This window comes from Doryrhamphus excisus, chromosome 3, assembly GCF_030265055.1.
Source record: "Doryrhamphus excisus isolate RoL2022-K1 chromosome 3, RoL_Dexc_1.0, whole genome shotgun sequence".
In the NCBI taxonomy this organism is placed as follows: domain Eukaryota; kingdom Metazoa; phylum Chordata; class Actinopteri; order Syngnathiformes; family Syngnathidae; genus Doryrhamphus; species Doryrhamphus excisus.
The window spans coordinates 10,222,967-10,250,162 of record NC_080468.1 but is presented as its reverse complement, the minus strand read 5'-3'; the positions used below and the strand labels follow the sequence as shown (position 1 = coordinate 10,250,162).

General features: G+C 40.3%; 1 protein-coding gene across 17 annotated transcripts in view; it reads right to left on the bottom strand.

Moving 5' to 3' along the window:
• Positions 1-27,196, bottom strand: part of mbnl1 (muscleblind-like splicing regulator 1) — a 61,736-nt gene that overhangs the window by 10,917 nt on the left and 23,623 nt on the right. For 12 of the 17 annotated variants that reach the window (XM_058069067.1, XM_058069068.1, XM_058069069.1 and 9 more), the window contains 4 exons: positions 5,566-5,736; positions 5,255-5,476; positions 3,840-4,079; positions 3,255-3,308 (listed from right to left, as the gene is read on the bottom strand). In XM_058069067.1, coding sequence (XP_057925050.1) covers positions 3,255-3,308; positions 3,840-4,079; positions 5,255-5,476; positions 5,566-5,736 — 687 coding nt within the window. The remainder of the gene's footprint in view (positions 1-3,254; positions 3,309-3,839; positions 4,080-5,254; positions 5,477-5,565; positions 5,737-27,196) is intronic. The other 5 variants (XM_058069073.1, XM_058069077.1, XM_058069076.1 and 2 more) reach the window with 1 other exon arrangement.

Genomic DNA, 27,196 nt, shown 5'->3' with positions numbered 1-27,196 from the left:
CGCACGTGGTGGGCGTGGCCTGGCGGCGAATGCTCAGGCCTCGCCGTTTACAAAGAAAGGGTCATCATTCGCCCGCAGAAGGTCGCATGTGCTTGAAAACTCATAAGGGGGGGCAGATTCCAGGCCCGAGGGCCCTGGTGGGGCCCCCATTTGAAACCAAGCCAAATTGACTCACTAGCGCCACCTACAAGTTTTAAAATAATTATCCCTCGCCTCCCGTTGCACGTATGGGCATGATTTTCGGAGGAGACATCACTCGTGACAGGACGCACAAAAAAGTCTCAAGAACCCTTGTTCAAAAACCAACAGGAAGTCGGCCATTTTAGGTGGCGGCGGCCATTTGGGGGAGGATGTAGGGGTCGTATCTCGACGAACTCCTCCTAGGGGGTTTGACCGAATGAGTCCGTTGTAGCATCAACGGACACTAGACGGATGGCCCACGTTAAATTGCGAAGGATTTTGGGCTGCTACTTAGGATGTGGGCGTGGCACGCCACCAAACTTTTACTTTAACCTTAACTTTTACCTTATCTGGCCCTGCCTGGTGTCTGGCCTTGCCTTGAAGCAATGTACATCAAAGTCAATACACAGTTTGACTGACAGACTGATGATGTCAGTCGATGGACTGTGATGTGTGTAAAGCACATGTGGTGGGCGTGGCCACGGCGAATGGTCAGCCTTCGCCATTGACCATCGAAGGCTCATATTTCGCCCGCAGAAGGTCACAGGCTGCTGAAATCTTACACGTAAGGTCAGAATCCAGGCCTGAGCGCCCTGGTGGTGCTCCCATGTGACACCAATCTAAATTGACACACTAGCGCCACCTAGAAGTTTCAAATCATTATCCCTCGCCACCCGTTGCACGTATCACTATGATTTTCGGTGGAGAAGTCTATCATGACAGGACGCACCTAACGCTCCAGAACCCATGTTCAAAACACAGCGCCACCAACTGGTGGAAATGTATATCTGCTGTAACTTCCTCACGCATGGTCGGATCGTCTCCTAATTTTTTGGGTGGGTTCGGTCACCCTCCAGTCTGTAACTGTGTGTGTATATGGACTCTATAGCGCCACCAACTGGTGGAAATGTATATCTGCCATAACTTCCTGATTCATGGTCAGATTGTCTTGAAATTTTTTTTGGTGTGTTGGGTCAATCTCTGGTCTGTTATACTTTGTGTACATAGACTGTATAGCACCACCTATTGGTGGCAATGTATATCAGCTGTAACTTCCTTCCACATGGTCGGATCTGCCCCAATTTTTTTCTGGTGGTTTGGGATACCCTCCAGTCTATGACTGGGTGTGTACATAGACCCTATAGCGCCACCAACTGGTGAAAATGTATATCTGCCGTCACTTCCTCCCACTTGGTCCGATCTGCCCAAATTTTTTTCTGGTGGATTGGGGTACCCTCTGGTCTATGACTGTGTGTGTACATACACTATAGCGCCACCAACTGGTGGAAATGTATATCAGCTGTAACTTCCTTCCACATGGTCGCATCGGCCCCAAATTTTTTCTGGTGGTTTGGGGTACCCTCTGGTCTATGACTGTGTGTGTACATAGACTGTATAGCACCACCAACTGGTGGAAATTTATATCTGCCGTAACTTTCTCCCACATGGTCGGATCTGCCCGAATTTTTTTCTGGTGGTTCGGGGTACCCTCTGGTCTATGACAGTGTGTGTACATACGCTATAGCGCCTCCAACTGGTGGATATGTATATCAGCTGTAACTTCCTTCCACATGGTCGGATCGGTCCCAAATTTTTTCTGGTGGTTCGGGGTACCCTCTGGTCTATGACTGTGTGTATACATAGACTCTATAGCGCCACCAACTGGTGGAAATGTATATAGCCGTAACTTCCTTCCACATGGTCGGATCGTCTCTAAATTTTTTTTGGTCGGTCGGGTCACCCTCCACTCTTTGAATCTGCGTGTCCATAGACTCTATAGCGCCACCAACTGGTGGAAATGTATATCTGCCGTAACTTCCTCCCACATGGTCGGATCTGCCCGAATTTTTTTCTGGTGGTTCGGGGTACCCTTTGGTCTATGACAGTGTGTGTACATACGCTATAGCGCCACCAACTGGTGGAAATGTATATCAGCCGTAACTTCCTTCCGCACGGTCGGATCGGCACCTAATTTTTTCTGGTGGTTCGGGGTACCCTCCGGTCCGTTACCGTGTGGGCGCATAGACTGTATAGCGCCACCCACAGGCGGAAACGTATATCCGCCGCAAGTACCTACCGCACGGTCCGATCGTCGCAAATTTTTTTATGGCGGTTCGGGGCGCCGGACCGGACGTGACCGCGCACCAGCCTCGCCGCCGGCGTCGCCCCCTCCGGGCGGAAAATTGCAAGTGCCGTAACTCCCTTACCGCTTATCCCATCGTTGCGGTTTTTCGTACGGTGCGTCCGCGCGCCCGTCCCAACACGCGCGCGCCCCCGACCCGCGTGTACCCCCGACCCGCGCGTATCCCCGACCGCGTCGGGGTGCTCGAGCCCGCTCATCACTGCTTGCAGTTTTAATTACAATTATTATTCAATTTTGTTGTTTCTTTTTAAAAATATTACATAATTTTTTCTTTAATATTTAAAGTCTTTGCAACTAAAATGACATTATTTTCTCATAATATTACATATTTATTTCCATAAAACTTTTTTCTCCTTAGAATACATTTGATAATTTTTTTGTATTATAATATAATACTACTACTAATAATAATAATAATATTGTTTCATATTTTGATGTTATTCTTGTAAGATGACAACTTTTTCTGCAACCTCATTTTATTATTAAGTATTTTTAGGCCTATTTTATTCATTGTTTGTTTCCCATAATATTATGACTTGAAAATAATGCACTTTTCCCTTTATATTTCAACTTTATGCTTCTAAAAAATATTTTCCCTCATATTATTCCATTATTTTTGTACATTTTAGAGTTTTAGACTCTTTTTTACTTTATCCTTAAATTACTGCTGATTTTACCATTTTTGCTGCTATTGTTGGTGTTTTTTTTTTGTTTTTTTTTTGCTGAAACACAACAAAAAAACTGTCCCCCGAGCCACACGTTGGACACCCGTACCCTACAGGGAAGAGCCGCGATCATTCCATTCCACACAATAACGACAGAAGGAAAAACAGACATTTGCACTGACAAAAGACAACAAAATAGCATCGGTTAAAACACTGCTCTACAACAAAGCCAACATGCCAAGCTAAAAGGTGAAAGGTCATAGTACCAGGTCAAAGGTTGCGTCGAGGGGTCGCTTCAGTGATTTGACAGCCGACTGAGTCTTAATTAGCAGGCAGCGAGCACATGATGGCAATGGGCCAATGGGGTTCAAGCGCATTAACATAAACCAGCAAGCAGAGGTGCATCATGGGGGCAGCAGTGCAGTTTGGGTATAGGTGAGAAAAAAAAACAAATAAAAAAACAAATCAATGCAATTGTACAAGGGGATTACAGGACTAAGGCATGCACAGTGTGGACACTATAGCTCTACTGCTCAACGGGAACATGATCATCATGAGAACTACGGACTACTCGTCTACATTAGTTACCGTCACACACAAATGGATGAACGCAGCAATGAAAACATTGTTCACTCATTACTTATTTCAATCATAATAGACAGTACACTGTGCACATCCTAGTCAGAGTCACATTGCAACGATTCACCCCCAGCTCTCGGCCCTTGCCACGTCAATATCAAGTCAAAAATGTGCACTAGGACATAACATCACAGGAGCGGAGTCCCTACTGTCAACCAAAAACATGACTTGCTAGTTTGTGATTGTGACGACATTGGGTAAGGATTGCTCACCATGGCCGCGGCGGCTGAAGCCTGGTTCACCTGGTGCTGAGTGGCCTTAATTTTAGCCTGCAGGTGAGCAGGCGGGTGGAAGTACTTGCACTTCTCGCGGGAGCAGCGGCCCTTGATGTAGTCCATGCACACGGTGACGGTGTTGTCGTTGGTGTCGATCATCGTGCTGTCCGCCGGATGGGCGAAGCGACAGTCGTCCTCCCCTCGGGAGCAGTTTCCCCTCTGGAATTCGCGACACACCTGTAATAAAAAGACACACATATAATATCCGACACACATTTTATAGTTAATGCAGAGTCGTCAAAACTTTAAATTATTGTTATTTATTCAAAATTATTTAAATTATTTGTACAAATTACTGTTTATGCTATACATTGTTGTTCATATTTGATGTAATGTATTTATTATTTATTATTTATTATTTATTATTTATTATTTATTATTTATTATTTATTATTTATTATTTATTATTTATTATTTATTATTTATTATTTATTATTTATTCATTCATTTTCTACCGCTTTTTCCTCCCGAGGGTCGCGGGGGGGTGCTGGAGCCTATCCCAGCTGTCTTTAGGCGAAAGACACCCTGGACACCCTGGACTGGTGGCCAGCCAATCACAGGGCACATATAGACAAACAGCCATTCACACTCACATTCATACCTATTTATTATTTATCATTTATCATTTATCATTTATCATTTATCATTTATTATTTATTATTTATTATTTATTATTTATTATTTATTATTTATTATAATAAATAATAAATATCTATATCTAAATATCTCTCTCTCTATATATATATATATATATATATAAATATCTAAATATCTAATAGTCTATGTCTATGTCAGCTGCATCCATGACTTTGGTTGAAAAAGCTTGGACACCCGATGTTATTATTTTTTTCATCATTTTCTTAGTTTGACATGGATCTATTACCCAGGAATATGTCTCTGTGTTCCTTTTGCCGTATAAATCATTGCAACACAACTTCTTAGGTTCTTAATATGAAACTTACATTAGATGAGTTTATATATGAGACAGCAGGGGGCAGCACTATCTCAGGGGTGCCTCCATACTGTGTGACGTCTGTGACCAGCAAATACAGTAAATATTATGATTATTGCATGATTAGATACAAAAAATATGCTTGGATAAATGCTCACGGATATAAAGCTAATTGATGATGTAAGCATGTGTACATTTTCAATGAGATGAATTGAATCAAATCAGATCTGGGACAATTTGTAGCCATCATCACAAGCAACTCTGAATTTGGGATGAAAGTGATGAAATACAAGACTCTTGACAGTTTTTAATGAGCTTCTAATTAGAAAAACAGTATAATTTGTTAATATAAGCATTGACGTTGGGAATCAGTTCAAAGCGTCGACAGATGCCGTGTTACCTCAAGTCTATCTGTTCTCAGCAGCTTCTGGGCTGCAGCAGCAGCATTGGGGACTTGGCTGACTGTGGGGCTGGAAGCCATGAGGACGGGGGTGTTGGGCAGGATCTCTGGGGGCATGAGGCCTGGTGACACAGGGCTCAGGTACGGATTAAAAGCCGCGGCTGCAGCTGCGGCCGCGGCGCTGGCGTTGGTGGCCAAGCCGGGCGTCACAGAGAACATGGGCTGAAGGATGGATGGTGGAAAGAAGATCATGTCCAGCCTATCAGACAAGACACTGGGGTGTGTTCAGTCATGCGTTTGTGTCTTCTCACCATAGGCGGTAGCTGCGTGCCAGGCATCATGGCATTGGCAAGCTGCATGTGCTGGGCCAGCATCACCATGTTCTTCTGCTGGATCAGGTTGTTCCTGCCATTGATCTCCAGCTGGTTCTTTAGGTGGGGAGGAGGGTGCAGATACTTGCAGTTCTCCCTGGAACAGCGGCCCTAAAAGAAACAAGAGAGAACCGGCTAAGGTGAAGTTGGAAGAGTGTCAGGGCAAACATGGAATAAAAATATATAGCAAGTATGGCAAATGGTTTATATAGTATATCAGAAGTCTCAAACTCAATTTACTTGGGGGCCACTGGAGCTTGGGTCTGGGTGAGACTGGCCGCATCAGGTTTAAAAAAAAAAACAAAAAATTTTAAAAAACTTCGCTTTGGTTCCAATTTTCTACAGGAAAAGCTCTGATAAAACATTCCACTGTTCTCAAATATCTTACTTTTTATTTTTCTACACAAAATAAGATGAAACATAAATAAACAAATCAAGAATAAAGAAAATCAATCAGTAATAAATAAATAAATATAATAATAATAATAATAATAATAATAATAAAACAGCAAATAATAAAAACTTAAGAAACTACATATAGTTGGTGGGTAGACAAATATTTTTTTTCAGATTAAAATGAACAAAGCATTATTAGAGCCCTGTAGACATGACAAAACACGACTATAGTCACATTTATACTCTTTTTATTTACAACATATTGCGCAACTGCAGGGTCTTAAGACACATGCTAACTCGCAAACTAGAGAGCTAGCGACCTAAACGCTGGCCTTCAAGTTATTTCCTTGAAATTTAAATAGCCAAAAACTTACCACTTCCACACGGATAGGGAGGATAACTATTAACAGTTATTTAACCTTTAACATGAACATTAATCAAACGTAATAATTTTTTCTGGGTACATGATACCATACAGCATCCATATCAAACTTGTGCGGGCCGCACTAACATTAAACTTTCATATCAAGGTGGGGGCCTCAAACTAGAGTCCTGCGGGCCACATTTGGCCCACGGGCCGCGTGTTTGAGACCCCTGTAGTATATAGTATAGTATTACAAAAGTATGGATTAACTCTGGGCTGTACAGTGACAGTGGTTAGAGCGCAGGCTTCACAGCTAGGAGACCCGAGTTCAATTCCACCCTTGGCCACCTCTGTGTGGAGTTTGCATGTTCTCGTGCATGTGTGGGGCGATTCATACCATAGGTTTACCATAGGTATGAATGTGAGTGTCAATGGCTGTTTGTCTATATGTGCCCTGTGATTGGCTCTCGCCCGAAGACAGCTGGGATAGGCTCCAGCACACCCTTGACACTCGTGAGGATAAGCGGTAGAAAATGAATGTATGAACTCGAATATACGACAACAATGAATATAAGACGCACCTTCATTTTCAGCATCTCTAGACGCCGAATGTATGACAACTCGACTTAGTTTTATGTTCTAGTCAATATGACTGTGGACGGAAAAAATGTTCAAACAATTACGAGAAAAATAACGTTAACATTTTTTTTACAGCCCTTATACTGCATCACAGCAAATACAGTAGATGTGTTTTTTTAACTATAACTGGTTGAGCTAACAGTGAACACTTGACAATTCCTGTCGGTTACAGCAGGGGGCAGATGGCGTGTGTTTGTGTGCCCCCAGAAGGTCATGGCTGATGCATGTCTTGCTGCTCTCATGTCATCTAGCACGACGTCACTTTTCTTTTACTGATAAATACAGCCGACTCACTCATGTGATCCTAACATATTGTATAATAACATACAAGCTGTGGAAGGTTGCACTTCAAAGTACCTGAATAATTATCTAAGACAGGGAACCTTATTAGAGTCTGCTGCGTGTATCTAATTATACCTTCATTCTGGAGTGGGAGTCTTGCACATTCTCATCCAATTACGAATACGAACCCATTAACGCATGCACTCGGGGTCATACAACAGGTGGCCCGTACACACTACGTCTCACGTGAACCCAAGGCAAACACAGACAAACAATATTTAGCATAGACATGTGTATGCTTTTAGCCCCGGGGGCCAGTTGACCCGTTCGAGCAACCCCCGCCGCAGAGTCATCTCAGTACCCTGTCATGACTTCACCCGCCTTCACTTTCACTCATACTCGATTACCAGACAGGTGCAAGGAAGCGCGAGAGACCGTGAGTGGAGCTAAGAAGCATACTTACATTGCAGGGGGGGGGGCTTTTTAAAGACACTTACTGCTGTCCACTTGGGTCGTCTCAAGTTGTTTTTGGACTAAGACTATGATGCAAGACGGTCAAAGGTTTTAGAACACTCTCTGGGGGAAAAACCTATACATTTTTAAGTGTCATAATGGTCTCTCTTCTATTGTTAATACCCTTTTTTCTTGCAATTTTTGAAACAACAAATTACTTTCTCCAGTAAAATACTGTTCAACTGAACACAGACAGACAAGGTAGTAAGTACTCCATAACTTGGAACACTGGAATTAGTTGCACCAACTGCCAAGGCTTGATCCATCAACCACAATGGTAGAAAATAGGGACGGTATGATCAACGGACTGTATAAAATCTCACAACAGTAGAGTAGTACACGCCACCAGGCAAGGCAGGCATGCTTGGGGCTCCAGCTCAGTTGGGGGTACCCCGAGGGTTGACAAACTACAGCAATGGCGCTATGCAAAGATGCCCCCTGTAAATTTTTGCCTAGGGCCCCAACAGCCTCCAGAATCGCCCCTGCTCACATTTCAGCAAGCATTATTATTATTTTTCGGACTTGGATTGAATTTTGAGTAGTCACTGCATAAGCTTTGAAGGCAACAAAACCGACAACGTCACACACCGTCATCATTGTACTGTACACTAAAGCTGCACCCCGGGGGCATCAAAGTTGTTTTCCACCGTTGTTTGCCCTCAGTGGACCAGAGCTTTGCCTGAAATGTGCGGGCAACTGGATTGTTAGAAGATGTTTCACCTTGCATCCAAGCAGGCTTCATCCGTTCATGATAAGCAACTAGTATCTCGAGCAATTTGGACCCTACAGCACAGGGGTCTCAAACTCAATTTACTTGGGGGCCACTGGAGCTAGGGTCTGGATGAGACTGGGCCGTATCAGGTTTTCCAAAAAAAAAAAAAATGAATTTATTACAAACAGAAAAATGAATAAACTTTGCTTTGGTTTCGATTTTCTACAAGAAAAGCTCTGATAAAACATTCCACTGTTCTCAAATATCTTACTTTTTATTTTTCTACACAAAATAAGATGAAACATAAATAAACAAATCAAGAATAAAGAAAATCAATCAATCAGTAATAAATAAATAAATATAATAATAATAATAAAACAGCAAATAATAACAACTTAAGAAACCACATATAGTTGGTGGGTAGACAAATAATTTTTTTCAGATTAAAATGAACAAAGCATTATTAGAGCCCTGTAGACATGACAAAACACGACTATAGTCACATTTATACTCTTTTTATTTACAACATATTGCGCAACTGCAGGGTCTTGAGACACATGCTAACTCGCAAACTAGAGAGCTAGCGACCTAAACGGTAGCCTTCAAGTTATTTCCTTTAAACTTAAATAGCCAAAAACTTACCACTTCCACACGGATAGGGAGGATAACTATTAACAGTTATTTAACCTTTAACATGAACATGAATCAAACGTAATAATTTTTTCTGGGTACATGATACCATACAGCATCCATATCAAACTTGCGCGGGCCGCACTGACATTAAACTTTCATATCAAGGCGGGGGCCTCAAACTAGTGTCCTGCTGGCCACATTTGGCCCACGGGCCGCGTGTTTGAGACCTCTGCCATAGCAACATTTGGTGCTATAACAAAAAGTGACCACGTTGTCACCATGTCACTATCACAGGCTTAATGTCATACACAATATTTGTGTGTGTGTTCTAATAGCAATCATCCAGAGAGTGACAGAGGCAAGCAGTGAGGGTGGTAAGGGCAGAATGACAGGCATGACAGATCACATGCTTTCACCCAGTATAACCCTGCATAAAAGCAATCCACCAACACTGGTAGCCATTTTGAGTTGAGACCCTCAATAACAAACGTCCGAGTGGCGGAAAAGCCGCTTGAGAGCAGGCGATGTAGCGCCATATTAACTCTATAGCGGGAGCTGGGCTGCGTCAGGGAAACGTTAGAACTTCATCATGGGTCACTGCACGCTGGGAGGAGACCAGCGGTGATGCAGAGCAGGAGGAGAAAGCATAAACGGAGGAGGAGGACTTTGCCCCTTACATCATATTTGTGGCTGTTCCTCTGATCGTGACATCAACAGCCTTGCAGCCCGAGACGGTATCCACGGCAACAGAGCAGACAGACATTCTCACACACATCATGGTGATTCCTCGAATTTTTCTCATAACTGGATTTCACAGGAGCTTGACAAAGACAATACAACAAACTTGCCCACAGGCGGGACTGCTGCATGAGAAGAAGGCATCCAGACGTCAGCTTTTGGTTCTGGCTTCCTGGTTCTTTTTTTAATAGTCACACAAACATAATGCAAGAGAGCATTCTCCTCGTGTCTAAATGGAATTACTTATCGACCCAGATAAGGAGGTCATAATTAGAGGACGCTTGGACACAAAATGGACCCAAAGTGAGTAAACTCAGGGAGAGAAAATGAGAACGTAACGAGAGGATTGGCGGTTCAATCCTTGCTCCCTCGTTGTGTCCCTGAGTAAGACACTTCACCCACCTTTGTCTCCAGTGCTGCCCACACTGGTGTATCAACGTGAATGAATATTTGGTGCTGGTCACAGAGGCCATCAGACTACCCCAGGGGCAGCTGTAGGACTGTAGCAGTGAATAAATAATGGGTTCACTTCATTGTCAAGTGCTTTCGGTGCCTTGAAAAGTGCTATTTAAAATTCAATGTATGTCGACTGTGTGTTTAATGTAATTTCTGGCCGTGTATCCACAAATGTTACAATGACATTCAACCAATAAGTGACCAGCAGTGGTTAACACCATGTACAAATACAGTATATTGTGTTGAACCATGTCAGGGTACTAATATTATAGAAAAAAAACACCTTATAATGCCTCCTTTTGCCAATGGAAAAACATCAATAGCAAATACAGAGGTATTGAGCTAGGTAGGGGCGGCACGGCGGTCAAGTGGTTAGCGCACAGACCTCACAGCTAGGAAACCAGGGTTCAATTCCACCCTCTGCCATCTCTGTGTGGAGTTTGCATGTTCTCCCCGTGCATGCGTGGGTTTTCTCCAGGTACTCCGGTTTCCTCCCACATTCCAAAAACATGCTAGGTTAATTGGCCACTCCAAATTGTCCATAGGTATGAATGTGAGTGTGAATGGTTGTTTGTCTATATGTGCCCTGTGATTGGCTGGCCACCAGTCCAGGGTGTACCCCGCCTCTCGCCCAAAGACAGCTGGGATAGGCTCCAGCAATGAATGAATGAACTAAGTAGGTACCATGCATTATTTTCCGTTTTGGTCATTATCACGTGCTTGCATCGAGACCAAGTCGTGCAATGACCCACCACTCCTACTGTTTTCCGACAGGTGGTCATAATGCACATTACATACTAGTCAGACAGACATGTTTGGGTTCCTTGGTTAGCTATTAATTACTATAATTACTTAATTACTATAATTGCAAATAGACATGACAAACTCTAAAAAGGAACTCTTAGTTCCGTGTGCTGTTGTGTGTCCTTTGGAGAATATTCCTGACTTCACTGAAGGCCAACCCAGTCCAGTGTTGTCATATTGACAGGGGTCTGTTTCTCCTGGTGAGATCAGACTTGCCATCCTCCAGGCCAAACAGGGAACAATAATCCGCCTGGCTACTGAGCGGTCCGATTGATGATAAGTTGTGAAAACACGACCCGCCTTGATCTCTCACTTGACCAACTCTCCCTCCGACTCGTAGATACACACATACTCACGCCCTTGCTTTTGCAACTGTGTGCGAGGTTTAAAAAAAACAATGAAGTATGGTATAAAGAATGCTGGGTGGGGCTGTGTCCCATCCTTTAGCGGAGAGGAGAGGAGGCATGCGGCAAGATGTATTCATGAGTAGGGATGCACTTTGCTTCACCTAGCCATCTAAACAACATCATACTCCCACTGCGAAACAGAAATACTCTACTCCCCTAAAGCAGAAAACATGGCCGACAATGCACCTCCGTTATGCAATACTGCTGCTTTTCACACATGGAACGGTTAACAGCATTTTTGATTGCTCTGCAACATTCACACTGAGCCTGAAGCCTGCATCAGTTATACTTCCATGCATCACTTAATCCGGTTATTATTATTGTTATGATTTTCCCATAGAACAGGGGCCTCAAACATGCGGCCCGCGGGCCAAATGTGGCCCGCAGGACACTAGTTTGAGGTCCCCGCCTTGATATGAAAGTTTAATGTTAGTGCGGCCTGCGCAAGTTTGATATGGATGCTGTATGGTATCATGTACCCAGAAAAAATTATTACGTTTGATTAATGTTCATGTTAAAGGTTAAATAACTGTTAATAGTTATCCTCTCTATCTGTGTGGAAGTGGTACACTTTTGGCTATTAAGTTTAAAGGAAATAACTTGAAGGCTACCGTTTAGGTTGCTTGCTCTCTAGTTTGCGAGTTAGCATGTGTCTCAAGACCCTGCAGTTGCGCAATCTGTTGTAAATAAAAAGAGTATAAATGTGACTATAGTCGTGTTTTGTCATGTCTACAGGGCTCTAATAATGCTTTGTTCATTTTAATCTGAAAAAATAATTTGTCTACCCACCAACTATATGTGGTTTCTTAAGTTTTTATTATTTGCCATTTTGTTATTATTATTATATTTATTACTGATTGATTGATTTTCTTTATTCTTGATTTGTTTATTTATTTTTCATCTTATTTTGTGTAGAAAAATAAAAATTAAGATATTTGAGAACAGTGGAATGTTTTATCAGAGCTTTTATTGTAGAAAATCGGAACCAAAGCACTGAAAAAGTTTGTATATTTTTCTGTTTTTAATCAATGCGTTGTTTTTTTTTAAACCTGATGCGGCCCGGCCTTGCCCAGACCCTAGCTCCAGTGGCCCCCAGGTAAATTGAGTTTGAGACCCCTGCCATAGAAGCACCTCTTGAGCAAATTATCACCACCCATGGGATCTTAATAAAGATAATCAACATACACTGATTTGTTTATTACGGTTAACTGATCCCAGTCCTGACGTTGATAAGTGGATTTCCGCAAAGTAGGATTGCTTATTTGTAAATGAAATATTTACTTAGTTAGTGCAAAGAAAATGTGTTCACAACCTGTTGTGTGTCACCAATTGTGAATTTTAACATTATTAGAGCCCTGTAGGCATGAAATAACACCCCTACATCACCCTTTTATAGTAGACAAACAGCCATTTTTATTTAGACAAAAACAAATACAGAAAATGTGCTTAAACATGCATATTTGGACTAATAATAGGCCATATTCAACCAAAAATAGCATGATTTTTAGTAATATAGTTCTGAAAAACTGTGCTTGGCACAAAGTGCAAGGTAGCGAGGGACCAACATTGGACATGTTTTATGTTTCTCATTTTCTTACAAGTCCCCTGTTTGTTCAAGTGAGGTCCATAAAGCCATGGTTGGATGAGTTTGGTGTGGAAGAATTCAAGATCACGAATGTTTGAAAAATTGACTGTATGGACCGCAACATCAAACTAGAAAAAAGTCGATAGGTCACCAAGATTTACATATGAAAACCAACAGGTGGTGCCAAAGAACTTTTCACCAAGCAAGCCAAAGCTTTTCTCCCTGACACTCACACTAGTGACCCAGAGACCGGGACAGTTATGATGCTAATTTTAAAGTGGAACTGCACTCAAAAAAAATACACTCACATATTTATTTTGCTTTTCTGTGCATTAGAATGCCAGAAAACAAGTTAATATGAGCAAGCTAACAATGCACGTCATTGGGACATACCTATTTCGACTACAAAGCCCTCTAAAGACAACGTTTTATATACATGTGATCATGCATGAACAAGTACATTGATGATGACTACTTACAGTATTTTGCCTTATTTTGATGATTTAAACATTATCATTATTAAAACATTTCACAGACCCATCGATCGGAGCTAACGCTACTTCTGTCAACAACGTTAAACGTCCCGTCCCCCCCCAGGAGGAGCCGCTGAGTGAGCCATAGTACAGTATACTACAGGGCGTCACCAGCTCACACAACATTCCGAGTCGTGGTGTCAAAACAATGACACACAGCAATACAATTGGTAGATAAAACAAACAAGACACTACCAAAGTATAATGCAGAATATTAAACTACTATGTGTACATGAGCTCTAACCTTGTGCAAAAAACTGAAAGAAGAAGCCAGTAACAGTTTGACGCTTGAAAAGATGATCTCTTATGAGAAAAATTAGCAGTAAATTTCACCCATCATTTCAATTAATTCTATTATTTCTTGTAACATTATGTTATAGCCTCTAAAGCAGGGGTCTCAAACATGCGGTGAAATTTTAATGTTAGTGCGGCCCACGCAAGTTTGATATGGATGCTGTATGGTATCATGTACCCAGAAAAAATTATTACGTTTGATTAATGTTTATGTTAAAGGTTAAATAACTGTTACTAGTTATCCTCTCTATCTGTGTGGAAGTGGTACGCTTTTGGCTATTAAGTTTAAAGGAAATAACTTGAAGGCTACCGTTTAGGTCGCTAGCGCTCAAGTTTGCGAGTTAGCATGTGTCTCAAGACCCTGCAGTTGCACAATATGTTGTAAATAAAGAGTATAAATGTGACTATAGTCGTGTTTTGTCATGTCTACAGGGCTCTAATAATGCTTTGTTCATTTTAATCTGAAAAAAATTATTTGTCTACCCACCAACTATATGTGGTTTCTTAAGTTTTTATTATTTGCCCTTTTATTATTATTAACATCATATTTATTTATTACTGATTGATTGATTTTCTTTATTCTTGATTTGTTTATTTTTCATCTTATTTTGTGTAGAAAAATAAAAATTAAGATATTTGAGAACAGTGGAATGTTTTATCAGAGCTTTTATTGTAGAAAATGGGAACCAAAGCACTGAAAAAGCTTGTATATTTTTCTGTTTTTAATAAATGCGTTTTTTTTTTTTGGTTGGGGACCTGATGCGGCCCAGCCTTGCCCAGACCCTAGCTCCAGTGGCCCCCAGGTAAATTGAGTTTGAGACCCCTGCTCTAAAGCTTTGCATCACTCATTTAGACCACCCAACCATTGTGTTATTTTGTTTACATATAATATAATCACAATTACAATCTCGTTCACTGTGGACTGGAATCTCTCATGGTGTCATTTCGCCGGGATGCTTTGCATCACATTATGTGAGGCTCTACTGTTCTCTGGCCTGCATTCCAGTGACTTCTGTCCAAACATACACGGAGATGAAAGCGCTTTCTCCTCACACACACTGTGAAAGGAGCTTTGTGTTGCTGGCCAGCAGCAGCCACTCAAAGGCTCTGCCCAACATTGTCAGGCATGGTGGAAGTCCAACATAGTAGAAAGCATAAAAAGTAATTCAGTTCATTAGCAGGCTCAGTGAAACACTGAAGATGACATTCAACGTTTATTTACTTTACTTTACATTCGGCATAATTCTTCACAGAATAAATGCTTTATCTTGATAGTTATGCTTGGTAAATAACTGATAAGACACTAAGGAAGGGCCAGTTGAGGTCCAAATCCCTGCGCTTTATTGTACTACAATTAGCAACAGTTCCTAAAAAAAGAGTCAAAATGTGAGCCACCATGGTTTCTTGTTGCAGTTGCATCTATTCCAAACCATGAACCACCACACAGGCATACCCTTGTGATTAAGTGTATAGCTCTGAGCTGAGCCTCATTGTATACGCTGATGTGCATGCTGCAGTGCTTAGTGGTCAAGCGAGCTGATATGTGATCAACGGGGGCTTATGATGATGGCAAAGGGTGGGAGTGTTAATCCATGATAATAGTTACAGTTTGCCCCCGCTGATGCATTACCACCATGTACAAAACGATGGCAGACAATGGCACACAATGTATATTATTTCATGTATTTTTTTTATTTTTAGGATTAGTTATTCTATTTTTGGTATATTTGGTAGATTTTTTTTTTGTTATAAAATTATATACCAAAGACAAAAATAAATATAAATAATATAATATTGTTCTGCCAATAGGCGGCACGGTGGTGGAGTGGTTAGCGCGCAGACCAGGGTTCAATTCCACCCTTGGCCATCGCTCTCATTCTTTTTTTGGTATATTTGGTAGATTTTTTTTTTTTTGGGCGGCACGGTGATCTAGTGGTTAGCGTGCAGACCTCACAGCTAGGAGACCAGGGTTCAATTCCACCCTCGGGCATCTCTGTGTGGAGTTTGCATGTTCTCCCCGTGCATGCGTGGGTTTTCTCCAGGTACTCCGGTTTCCTCCCACATTCCAAAAACATGCTAGGTTAATTAGCCACTCCAAATTGTCCATAGGTATGAATGTGAGTGTGAATGGTTGTTTGTCTATATGTGCCCTGTGATTGGCTGGCCACCAGCCCAGGGTGTACCCCGCCTCTCGCCCGAAGACAGCTGGGATAGGCTCCAGAACCCTTCGCGACCCTCGTGAGGAAAAGCGGTAGAAAATGAATGAATGAGTTATTCTATTTTTGGTATATTTGGTAGATTTTTTTTTTTTGGGGGGGGGGGGGGGGGGGCACGGTGATAAGCAAAGTGAAATCGGTAGAAAATGAATGAATGGTAGATTTTTTGTTATAAAAATATATACCAATGACAAAAATAAATATAAATAATATAATATTGTTCTGCCAATTTAGCAAAAATTTGGCTTATTTTGTACTAACTTTGTTAGCAAGCAGGTGGCCCACTGAGGACAACCATAATTGTGACGAGGCCCATAACAAAAACATGTTTGACACCCATGCTTTTGCCCTTATAGTGTATGTAGCATAGCAGCAGCCACACACACAGTCCTTGTTATTTGTGTACACACAAACGCTCCAATGGCAATAAGTTATTCGCACCCCACTGGGTGTTGTTTTTCAGAAATGCTTAAGGTCAGATGTCACGTACACAGGAGCCCTACGTCCAAACTTAGACTGCTCTGTGTGAGTGCGTTTTTTTTTTAAGCAGCGCCCCCTTCACACTGCCTCAATTTTCCCACACATGTTTTGCTCTGAAGTGATTTTTATATGATTATATGATGGTTTTCTATCAAGCTTCTTGTCATGTGAGGGCTAGTCCCAAACATGGCAAGTTTGTTCATCAGAAATCCAAGCTGCTGTTTTAGAGTGGCGGTAGAGTGAGCCGAACCATATCCTAATCTCGAATTAAAAACACGGCCTAATGTTGAAGCCGTAAACCACGCAAAGCTAAAACTCTGCACCCCACCCCTGTCTGCCTGCAACTTAGCTCCTCTAATATCGCATTGATATTGCGATGATGTCATAGGCGTTAGCATGCTAACTTCTGTTAGCATGCTAAGAGGCAGCTAACAAAGACGTTCTGTGATAAAAATACCATACAAGCACACCATACTGTATGTTAACCGGGAAATGTACGTTAAGTAAGGTAAAATATTGGCATGAATTTTGGATGTAAACCAAAAAACGCTAACCAAGGTTTCAGTGGATGTGATATTAAAGGTTCGATTTGATTCCATATGCTGTTACTATGCTGTCATTAGGATCCTGAAGCACACTTGAAAATGAACATTGCACATTTAGAACAATTAGAAACGCGACTGTATAAAACACACTAGGGCTGCCTTAACATGGAGTCTGATTCAACTATCAATCTTGCAGTCGACTGTTCCATTCTGACCGTGGGGGTGCCCACAGCTGCTGCTGAGCATACATCTTACTAAATAGCCTATTTTGATATAAGATATATTTTTATTTGTAGGAATAATAAAAACAAGACTATGGACAAAATAATCAAATTCTACATTGAAATTTGTTAGTACAGTCCTAAAAGACATACACAAGTGTATGAAACATGAACTGTGCACCATAAGCATCATTCTCATCCCTTCTCGGTTTCCAGCTCATATTTTAATCACAATAGATGAAAATATGAGCTGGAAACCTCATATTACAAATATACAACATAAGGTGGCCAGAAATATTTCAGTATTGAACAAAGCAAAATTTGTTCTCAATCAGAAATCACTCCACACTCTTTATTGCTCTCTGGTTCTACCATATCTTACTTATTGTGTGGAAATATGGGCTAATAACTATAAAAGCAATCTTCACTCACTAAATGTACTGCAAAAAAGGTCAGTAAGGATAATTCATAATGCCGCCTACAGAGAACATACTAACTCCTTATTTCTAAAATCACAAATACTTCAACTTGCTGATATAGTTCATCTTCAAACAGCTAAAATAATGCATAAGGCTAAAAATAACCAATTAGCTAAAAATGTCATCCAATACTTCTCTACAAGAGAGGAGAAATATGATCTCAGGGAAGAAGTACATTTGAAACACTTCTATGCTAGGACTACGTTATGCTAGCCATAGCATTTCAGTATGTGGAATCAAACTATGGAATGGATTGAGTAAGGAAATCAAACAATGCACAACGATGAGCCAATTCAAGAAACAATACAAGCAGTTGATGTTTGCTAAATACAAGGATGAAGAGTCTTGAACCAGTCATGATGTGCTATATATATCACTATATTGACATGCACTATGGTACCCATTATGGCATTGGATGCTCATATCACCGAGTACTTCGATACGTGACAAAAAAAAATTAAATTATATTAAGAAAGCAGGAAGTGAACAAATGTAACAGTTAGTGATTGTAAAAGTACCAGATGGAGGGGTAGGATTTAATAAGCTTTGCTTCTTCCTACTCCTTTTGGACATGTGGAACTGGGAACTGATTATGGGATGCATTCAATTGTAATCTGATGCATGTTCAAATGAAATAAAACCATTACCATTACCATTACCATTCTTGTCTAGTGAAAAAAAAACCCATTAGAGCCATGACACTTCTCCTTAATATACCATCTTTGATCCACGCTCTCCTGTTCTAAGTGTCTGCATTCTAAACACGTGTACAGTGCATCCACGCACCCATACGCTCCTTCACCAGTGACTTTACACAATCAATCTGGCACATATTATACTAATCTGATCTCTACGACGCTAATCCTATCTGCAGCTCTAATCCTACTGTCAACTGGCCTAATCCTGTTTCTGCGTGTGATTATCCCCCTCGGACTTGGCACCGGCAAAAGCAGGATGTTTTCACCCTCTTCTTGTATCTATTAAGGATGACAAAGCCGACAGTGGCTAATTCAATTTGGTTCTGACGCTGTTTTAAATTATGAGCAGGCTTTAACTTTAAATAAGACACAAGGATGAATTCTTTTAGCACTTTCTCATTTGACTGAGTTAAGCATACTAATTGGACTGCTAATAGGGATGATATACTGCGCAGAGCGATATATGGTATCAGAGCTTCCAGTATGAGGGAGAGACTATTTCATTGGTGCATTGCAGCATGGAGCATCAGCAGTCTGTATAGCGGAGTAACACAACATTGACTGGACATTCGAGGTGGGAGCTGAAAGACTTTTCCTGGAAAATTCATCAATTACTTTGAATCTGAGTCTGAATAATCATTTTCCCCGAGAATAAGTTTAAAAGACGTCTCATATTTGGGAGTGGACTTATACGTACATGCAAACTAGCAGGTGGCGCCAAATGACCTCTCCCTAAGTGAGTCAGAGCTTTTCTTCCACTCACACACAAACAGCCCAACTATTTATTTCACTCATATTGGAAGGACGATGACTTAGCCTAAAGTACCTGTGTGTTCAAACTCCTGTCCTATTCAGAGCACAAAAGGGACTTTAAAATGGGAGACCATCATCAAGCTGCTCCTCCTAACAGGCTAATAAGTAGGACAGCTAACATTCCCAATTGCAGAAAATACTTAGAAAACTGTTATTTTACACAAATAACTATTACTATAATAAATTACATTCTAGCAATGCAGCTAAAAATAACTTCCGTGTTTGAACTTTATAATTAAATATACTACTTTTCTGACGTCAGCACCGCCTGAGGCTCAAAGCTAAGCCTCTTCACTTGCAAATACGGATTCTGCCTCTTTATTCAGACATAGAAGATTGGAACTGCCAGAAGAAATAAGTGCGCAAACACCGGGTGCCAACTGAATATTCAATTCAAATAATGTTCGATAATAACAACACTAAATGTAGCTCTGGCTTCAGTAAAATAAATTATAATTTTCATGATCAGTTTCTCAAGTGATTAATCTTGAACTTCTTGTTTCAATTATTGCCGTCATCTATTAGGCTATAGATGGACCAAATTAATATGAAGCCAACACCTACAGTAGTGGTATCAAGAGGAAAAAATGCCCATCACTGGTTTCCAAAGTCAATGGATATCAGGGCTCTACGTTAAAAACAAAAATGACTTGCCCATGGGGAATCCTTAAGGTGAGAACTACTTGCCCGAACTTGCCCCATGTAAAATGAAAAGACTGCCATAATGATATCATATATCAATATATGCTGATAATTCATCAGATAATAGTACTGATGCATTGTATTTGGAGGAATGTCTGAAAATTTGTGGAGATGTATGTTAACATGGCAAGCCATGCTACCTTACACATGGTAGTCGTAGTAAGCAGTGATATTTATAAGTTGTGCACCACAATGAAACATTTGACACATTTGTGTACTAGTAAAGTGTTTTTAATCCAGAAAAAAATGCTCAATGGTCAAACAATAATTTGTGAAGCAAAGGTGAGAAAAATACACAGAGAAATGAGACCGCTAGGTTTTGTAGCTTGTGCAAAATCAGCACTTGGTATTGGATCTAATCGGTGGTGTTTCATTGTGACCACTTCAAATTGTCACAGCAACGTGATTCACTCACCTGTGCCATCATTTGATTTGCTGCAGCTAATAAAATACTTGTTTAGGAGGCACTGTTTCATCACTTTTTGCTGTTTTCCTTCAGAAGTTGAAGAATTAGACGATGTTTGCAGGGACGCCATGATAGATGTTTTCCTAGTAAAACAATCGCTGATTGGTTGATCGCGAACAAGAACGGGTGTGGGTAAAACGCGGATTGTGGATTACGGACCACGGTCTAAATAAACGATTCTGATTGGTCCATTTCAAGATTTGCAAGGATTGGTTTGCAAATTACCACCGGAATTACGCAGTCCGTGTTTTACCAACACCCAACAAGAACCGCTTTAAAAAAAAAAACTCTTGGCAGTATGGCATGCTAAAGTGCACTTGCCCGACGGGAATATTAATGATTGAATTTACTTGCCCGAATTTTGTTTTAACTTGCCCCGGGCCATCGGTACATCGTTATTGTCGAGCCCTGGATATATATATATATATATATATATATATATATATATATATATATATATATATGTATCCATAATAGGATAATAGGTCTGCTTTCATGGATGACCAAAGAAATTAAATAATATTTACATTTGAGGCTGAAATTAGAGTATCTTAAGTATTGAAATCAAGAAACGATTAATCGACTGCCAAAATAGTTGTAGATTAATTGTGTAATAGACCATAACCATTGATTAATCGATTAATTCTTGCAGCTCTACAATCCATGGAGATATGCTAAGTAAAACTATTTATATTTGTATATACAATATATAGTATTACTTTTTCGCTACTGCTCATTTTTCAATTTTTGTTGCTGTTAATGAATTTTCCAAACATCGATTAATTGTTGCAGCTGTACAATCCATGTAAATATGCTATCAAATTATACTGTATATATTTCAAGAAAAAAAAACCTACATCTCGGCCTCTGTGTTATAGTGTATTACTTTTTCTCTACCGCTTGCTGTTGTCTTCTTGTGATTGTTTTCATAACATTGTGACTTTATTCTAGGGCTGGGCGAAATATCTGTTTTTAAAATAATATTTCCTTTAAGCACGATGTCAAAAACAAGCATATTGTTCATATCAATATAGACTGGATATTTTTGTCATTGTATTACAGAGCTATGCTCATTAAAAATTGTTGTTGTTACCATTTTTGTTAATATCATGACTTCATTACAATATTTATATTTCCTTCTCCTAAAATTGCTGCTCCTTTTCCATTTTTCTTATTGTTTTCTTAGTTTACCTTTTTAATAGTATTTTTTTAAATGTGTGCAAGGGCCGATAAAAGAATCAACCGCAGACCGCAAATGACCCCTGGGCCACACTTTGGACACACCATATAGAGACAGGAAAGTGAAGAAGTAAGAGTGATTCAATGAGGAGATAAGGCCACAAAGAGCAGCACCATAACTTCGACATGCCCAGACATTGTCATTCTGTGAAGGAATGTGCTTAAAAAAAAAAAAAAGAGCTCATAAAAACCAGTCAACTGCAGTTTTCTCTCAACGCCTCATGTCAGTGACAAGGGCCAGCCAAGGCTATAATACTGTATAGCTTCTGGCATCTGTCTTTCATGTACGGCAACAACACAAAGATAAGGGGCAGGAGAAACCTGACTGACGGTTGTAAATGTTCACGTGAGGGAGGGGCAGCTTGCAAGGGTGTTGACGATAATGCCCTGCAGCGCCGCTTTCACCTGTCTAGTGGGAGGATAATGGCAAAATTGGACCGTCTGTACGCAGGATTGCTGGCATGCATGGACAAAATGAAGAGTCGTCATTATGAAAAGCCAGAGCACTTATAAATGACCCTGACAATATGCGTTTACCATTCAGGTCCCATTGAAGTAAGTTATCCAGAACGGTAACTTCCACCGCTTTAATTGCTTGAAACCACAAACCTAGTATCTCTAATAAAGCCCACTGAAAAAGTAACTGTAAATAACTGTGATAAGAAGAGGTCGTTGTGCCAAAGTTTACACCAACATTTCAGAGAAGTGACCAATCTCTCTTAAATATAGCCTGAGTTGGATGTCTCCTCCCCTTAAGAGCAAACACGTTCATTCGGAGGCAGGAAATTGCCACACAGGCACAGACAAACACAAAAACCGTTCCAAAGAAAATACAGTCAAGGCTTTGCCAAACCACTTTCGCAACATTGTTATAAAAAAAAGGGGCCTGTGCTTTTTAAAATATTTTTTTTTTATTTTCAAACTGAAACGTGTACCACGAAGTTTACCCAGGAAGTCGTAATTTTGCCCACATGACTCTGAAAGGTTGGATTCTTGACGCATTTATGGCAGCACACATCATTCTGTGAAGATGGAAGAGATGTTCACTTTGCTAAACACACAACACAACAGATTAAACAATTCAGTGGTCAATCAACTTGAGAATTCTAAGTAAAAATCCAAGAAAAATACAGTGTTTGTTGTATTGTCTTTGGTTATCTCAAAAAATCTCAATAATTACAATTTTACTGCTGTAAATTATGATGAGTTTTGTGGCGACCTTTTTCCATTTTGAAATATATTTCCTTTTTGTTAGAATAAAGCCGTGTTTTGACGCCTTAAGGAGCTTATTCCTCCAGTAAATATTGTAATAAAGGAAGATTAATGGGCTGAGTACTCATGCAAGGACTACTGTGACATATACGTCTGCTAACATTGGCCAAACCAATATTTAATCTTATAAGGTGGCGTATTCTTTCGGCTGAAAAGCTATATCTCTTATGGAAAATTTGATCAGAGAATGCTAGCGAAGTAGTGACACCATCTCCGAATGAGTTACATAGTCAAACTGATTTTGAGCTGAAAGTTTGGACATAACCTGGTGTGACCAGGTAAGGCAAGCCCGGCTTTGAAAGTATCGATATTTAAGTATCGATCTACACAGAAATGGCAAAAAGTAAAAAAATTTAAAAAAAGACAAAAAATAGCAGACTCAACTTATCGCAACCTTGGTAAGCGTAAGCTGCCCACTCAATACAATATGGCTAATAACAATACCATATTATATTCATGTATTTTTTCACTCATTTTTACTCATGGTCAATAATAATAAAAATGTGCTTGGTCAAGGCCCTGGAAAATGTATCGTGTTTCAACTTGGAGGCAAAACAAGCTGAGGATGCAAATAGCCCACGGGGCAAATATGGACACCACTGCTCTGTTGTCACATGTGACATGAATACAGTGATGTGCTTTTATCAATGATATCCCTGGTGACATCCCCGTCACCTCTATTTGAAGTGCATTCTTGCAAAAGTGAATATGACAATGCCGATACAGAAGCATCAATATTTCCCCCCAGCAGAGTAAACAAACATTGAAGTGTTTACAGCAGGGGTCTCAAACTTGCGGCCCGCGCTAGTTTGAGGCCCCCACCTTGATACCAAAGTTTAATGTTGAAATGACAGCTTAAAGCTATGTGCACACCGGACACAATTAACATGATTTTGCCCCGCCCATACTGTTACCCTACCCTGTTACCCCGCCCTGTTTTGCTTTGGATTAGCAATGAAGCTAAAGGCTTATGACGCTGGGTACAAATAAATGCAGGAAATGATTTGGAATAAAAGGGAGAATACACGTCAAGATAAAGCATCTCATCAAACATGTTGTTAAAGTTACCACGCTGCTCCCAGATGGAACTGAGTAGGATGCTAACTTGCTAATTGGGTCAAATTATTAAGTTTCATTAATGTTCATGTTAAAGGTTAAATAACTGTTAATACTGTACATTTGAATCTGAAAAAAATAATTTCTCTACCAACTGTATGTGGTTTCTTACGTTTTTCTTATTTGCTGTTTTATTATTATTTTACTTATTTATTACTGATTGATTGATTTATTGTCTTTATTCTTAATTTGTTTTTTTTTTATCTTGTTTTGTGTATAGAAAAATAAAAATTAAGATATTTGAGAACAGTGGAATGTTTTATCAGATATTTTGGTGTGGAAAACTGGAACCAAAGTACTGAAAAAGTGTAGGGTATAGCAGAAGCAAAAGCATTGAAGAAAGTTTTTTTTATTGATTTTTTTTCAAGTTTTTAATAAATGCGTTTTGTTTTTTTTTTTTGAAAACCTGATGCGGCCCGGCTTCACTCAGAACCTAGCTCCGGTGGCCCCCAGGTAAATTGAGTTTGAGACCCCTGGTTTACAGTATACCTCGGCATAATATACTGTACATGCATGATACCTCCAGGACTGGTTGTATAGGCACATGCACAGAAAGAGAGAGGAGTGATCATTGTATTAGTAGTGTTATAAAGGGAGCGAGTGTGATGGCGGGAGAGGGTCAGCTGACACTGAGGAGAAAAGACAGGCTGTTGTTGACAAAATGCATAGTGATCTGATGAGGACGTGCACACCACAGAAAGAGCGGCGAAAGAATGCAGTGGTGTATGTTCAGATTAGTGTGTGTGTGTGTTAAATCCCCTTGGCATAAAGGTTGACAAAGCCATAAGAAGAGAGCCATCAACACTGAGACAAAACAATAGCACCTGTCATGTTTGGAAGTCAGCTCTTAATAAAACCTGAGACAACAACAAACTGCGCAGCCTTGCATCATTAAAGAAGCTCACTTTAAGAAGCTTGCACCTTATGGATGACTGAATCCTTGCCTAATAAACTTAAAGGACGATTTCATCATGGATTCACCCAATTATATCCAATTAAAAATTCAATTAAGTGTAGAGAATATACGTGTGGACTGCAGAACCCTGTGTAGCCTGAATTACAACATCTCTGCAGGACTGGCTGGAGACCAGTACATAGCTACCAAAAACAAATGTACCTGATTACAGGGAAGAGGCCCTCTTCAACCTGAAAACACATTTGTCTTCGTCACCTTCTGACGTTATAATACTGCAAACAGGTGTCATATTCCCTTTACATATCCATGTTTTCTTTGGCCAAGCACATGGTGGCGAGTCGCCAGGGAGGATCAGGCGTCTGTGGATTCTACATGCTCAGGCTGTTGTGTAGATAAACACTGCATTAACATATTTAGATCGTATCAACACAAGGAAGGTTTAGTCTGGTTAATTCTGGTCCATTCAGCTCTGTGGTGCAGCGACACATTTTCTTCTCAAGCATGTTCAGTAATGGACATGCTAGTATATCTTCTCAAGGTGCAACTCTATTGAAATTCAACTTTAATGCACTTTAGAGTAGTCAGTGTGCAGCTTGTATAACAGTATAGATTTACTATACACTAAAAAAGGACTCGACTCACAGCTCTGATTGTCTAAATAGCTAAAAATCATCTCATATAAATGTACATTCATTCATTCATTCATTCATTCATTTTCTACCGCTTTTTCCTCACGAGGGTCGCGGGGGTGCTGGAGCCTATCCCAGCTTACTTTGGGCGAGAGGCAGGGTACACCCTGGCTTGGTCGCCAGCCAATCACAGAGCACATATAGACAAACAACCATTCACACTCACATTCATACCTATGGACAATTTGGAGTCACCAATTAACCTAGCATGTTTTTGGAATGTGGGAGAAACCCGGAGTACCCGGAGAAAACCCACGCATGCACGGGGAGAACATGCAAACTTCACACAGAGATGGCCGAGGGTGGAATTGAACTCGGGTCTCCTAGCTGTGAGGCCTGCGTGCTAACCACTCGCTCAATATGCAGCCACTTCATAATATCAATATATATATTTATAGATGACCACATACTTTATTGTGTATGTCAGGGGTCTCAAACACGCGGCCCGCGGGCCAAATGTGGCCCGCAGGACACTAGTTTGAGGCCCCCGCCTTGATATGAAAGTTTAATGTTAGTGCGGCCCGCGCAAGTTTGATATGGATGCTGTATGGTATCATGTACCCAGAAAAAATTATTACGTTTGATTAATGTTCATGTTAAAGGTTAAATAACTGTTAATAGTTATCCTCCCTATCCGTGTGGAAGTGGTAAGTTTTTGGCTTTTTAAGTTTAAAGGAAATAACTTGAAGGCTACCGTTTAGGTTGCTAGCTCTCTAGTTCGCAAGTTAGCATGTGTCTCAAGACCCTGCAGTTGTGCAATATGTTGTAAATAAAAAGAGTATAAATGTGACTATAGTCGTGTTTTGTCATGTCTACAGGGCTCTAATAATGCTTTGTTCATTTTAATCTGAAAAAAATAATTTGTCTACCCACCAACTATATGTGGTTCCTTAAGTTTTTATTATTTGCCGTTTTATTATTATTATTTTATTTATTTATTTATTACTGATTGATTGATTTTCTTTATTTATTTTTCATCTTATTTTGTGTAGAAAAATAAAAAGTAAGATATTTGATAACAGTGGAATGTTTTATCAGAGCTTTTCTTGTCGAAAATCGAAACCAAAGCAAAGTTTAATCATTTTTCTGTTTTTAATAAATGCGGTTTTTTGTTTTTTTTTTTGGAAAACCTGATGCGGCCCAGTCTTGCCCAGACCCTAGCTCCAGTGGCCCCCAGGTAAATTGGGTTTGAGACCCCTGGTGTATGTACATGTGTCACATATATATATACACTTTGATATATATACTACAGACTTTGTTTAGCTGCTCATTGTTGGAACTAAACACAAATTTTGCATAACAATATTAAAAGATGTTTTTCTTGATGTTTCTCAAGCTGTTGCGCCTACCTCGAAGTCTTCTC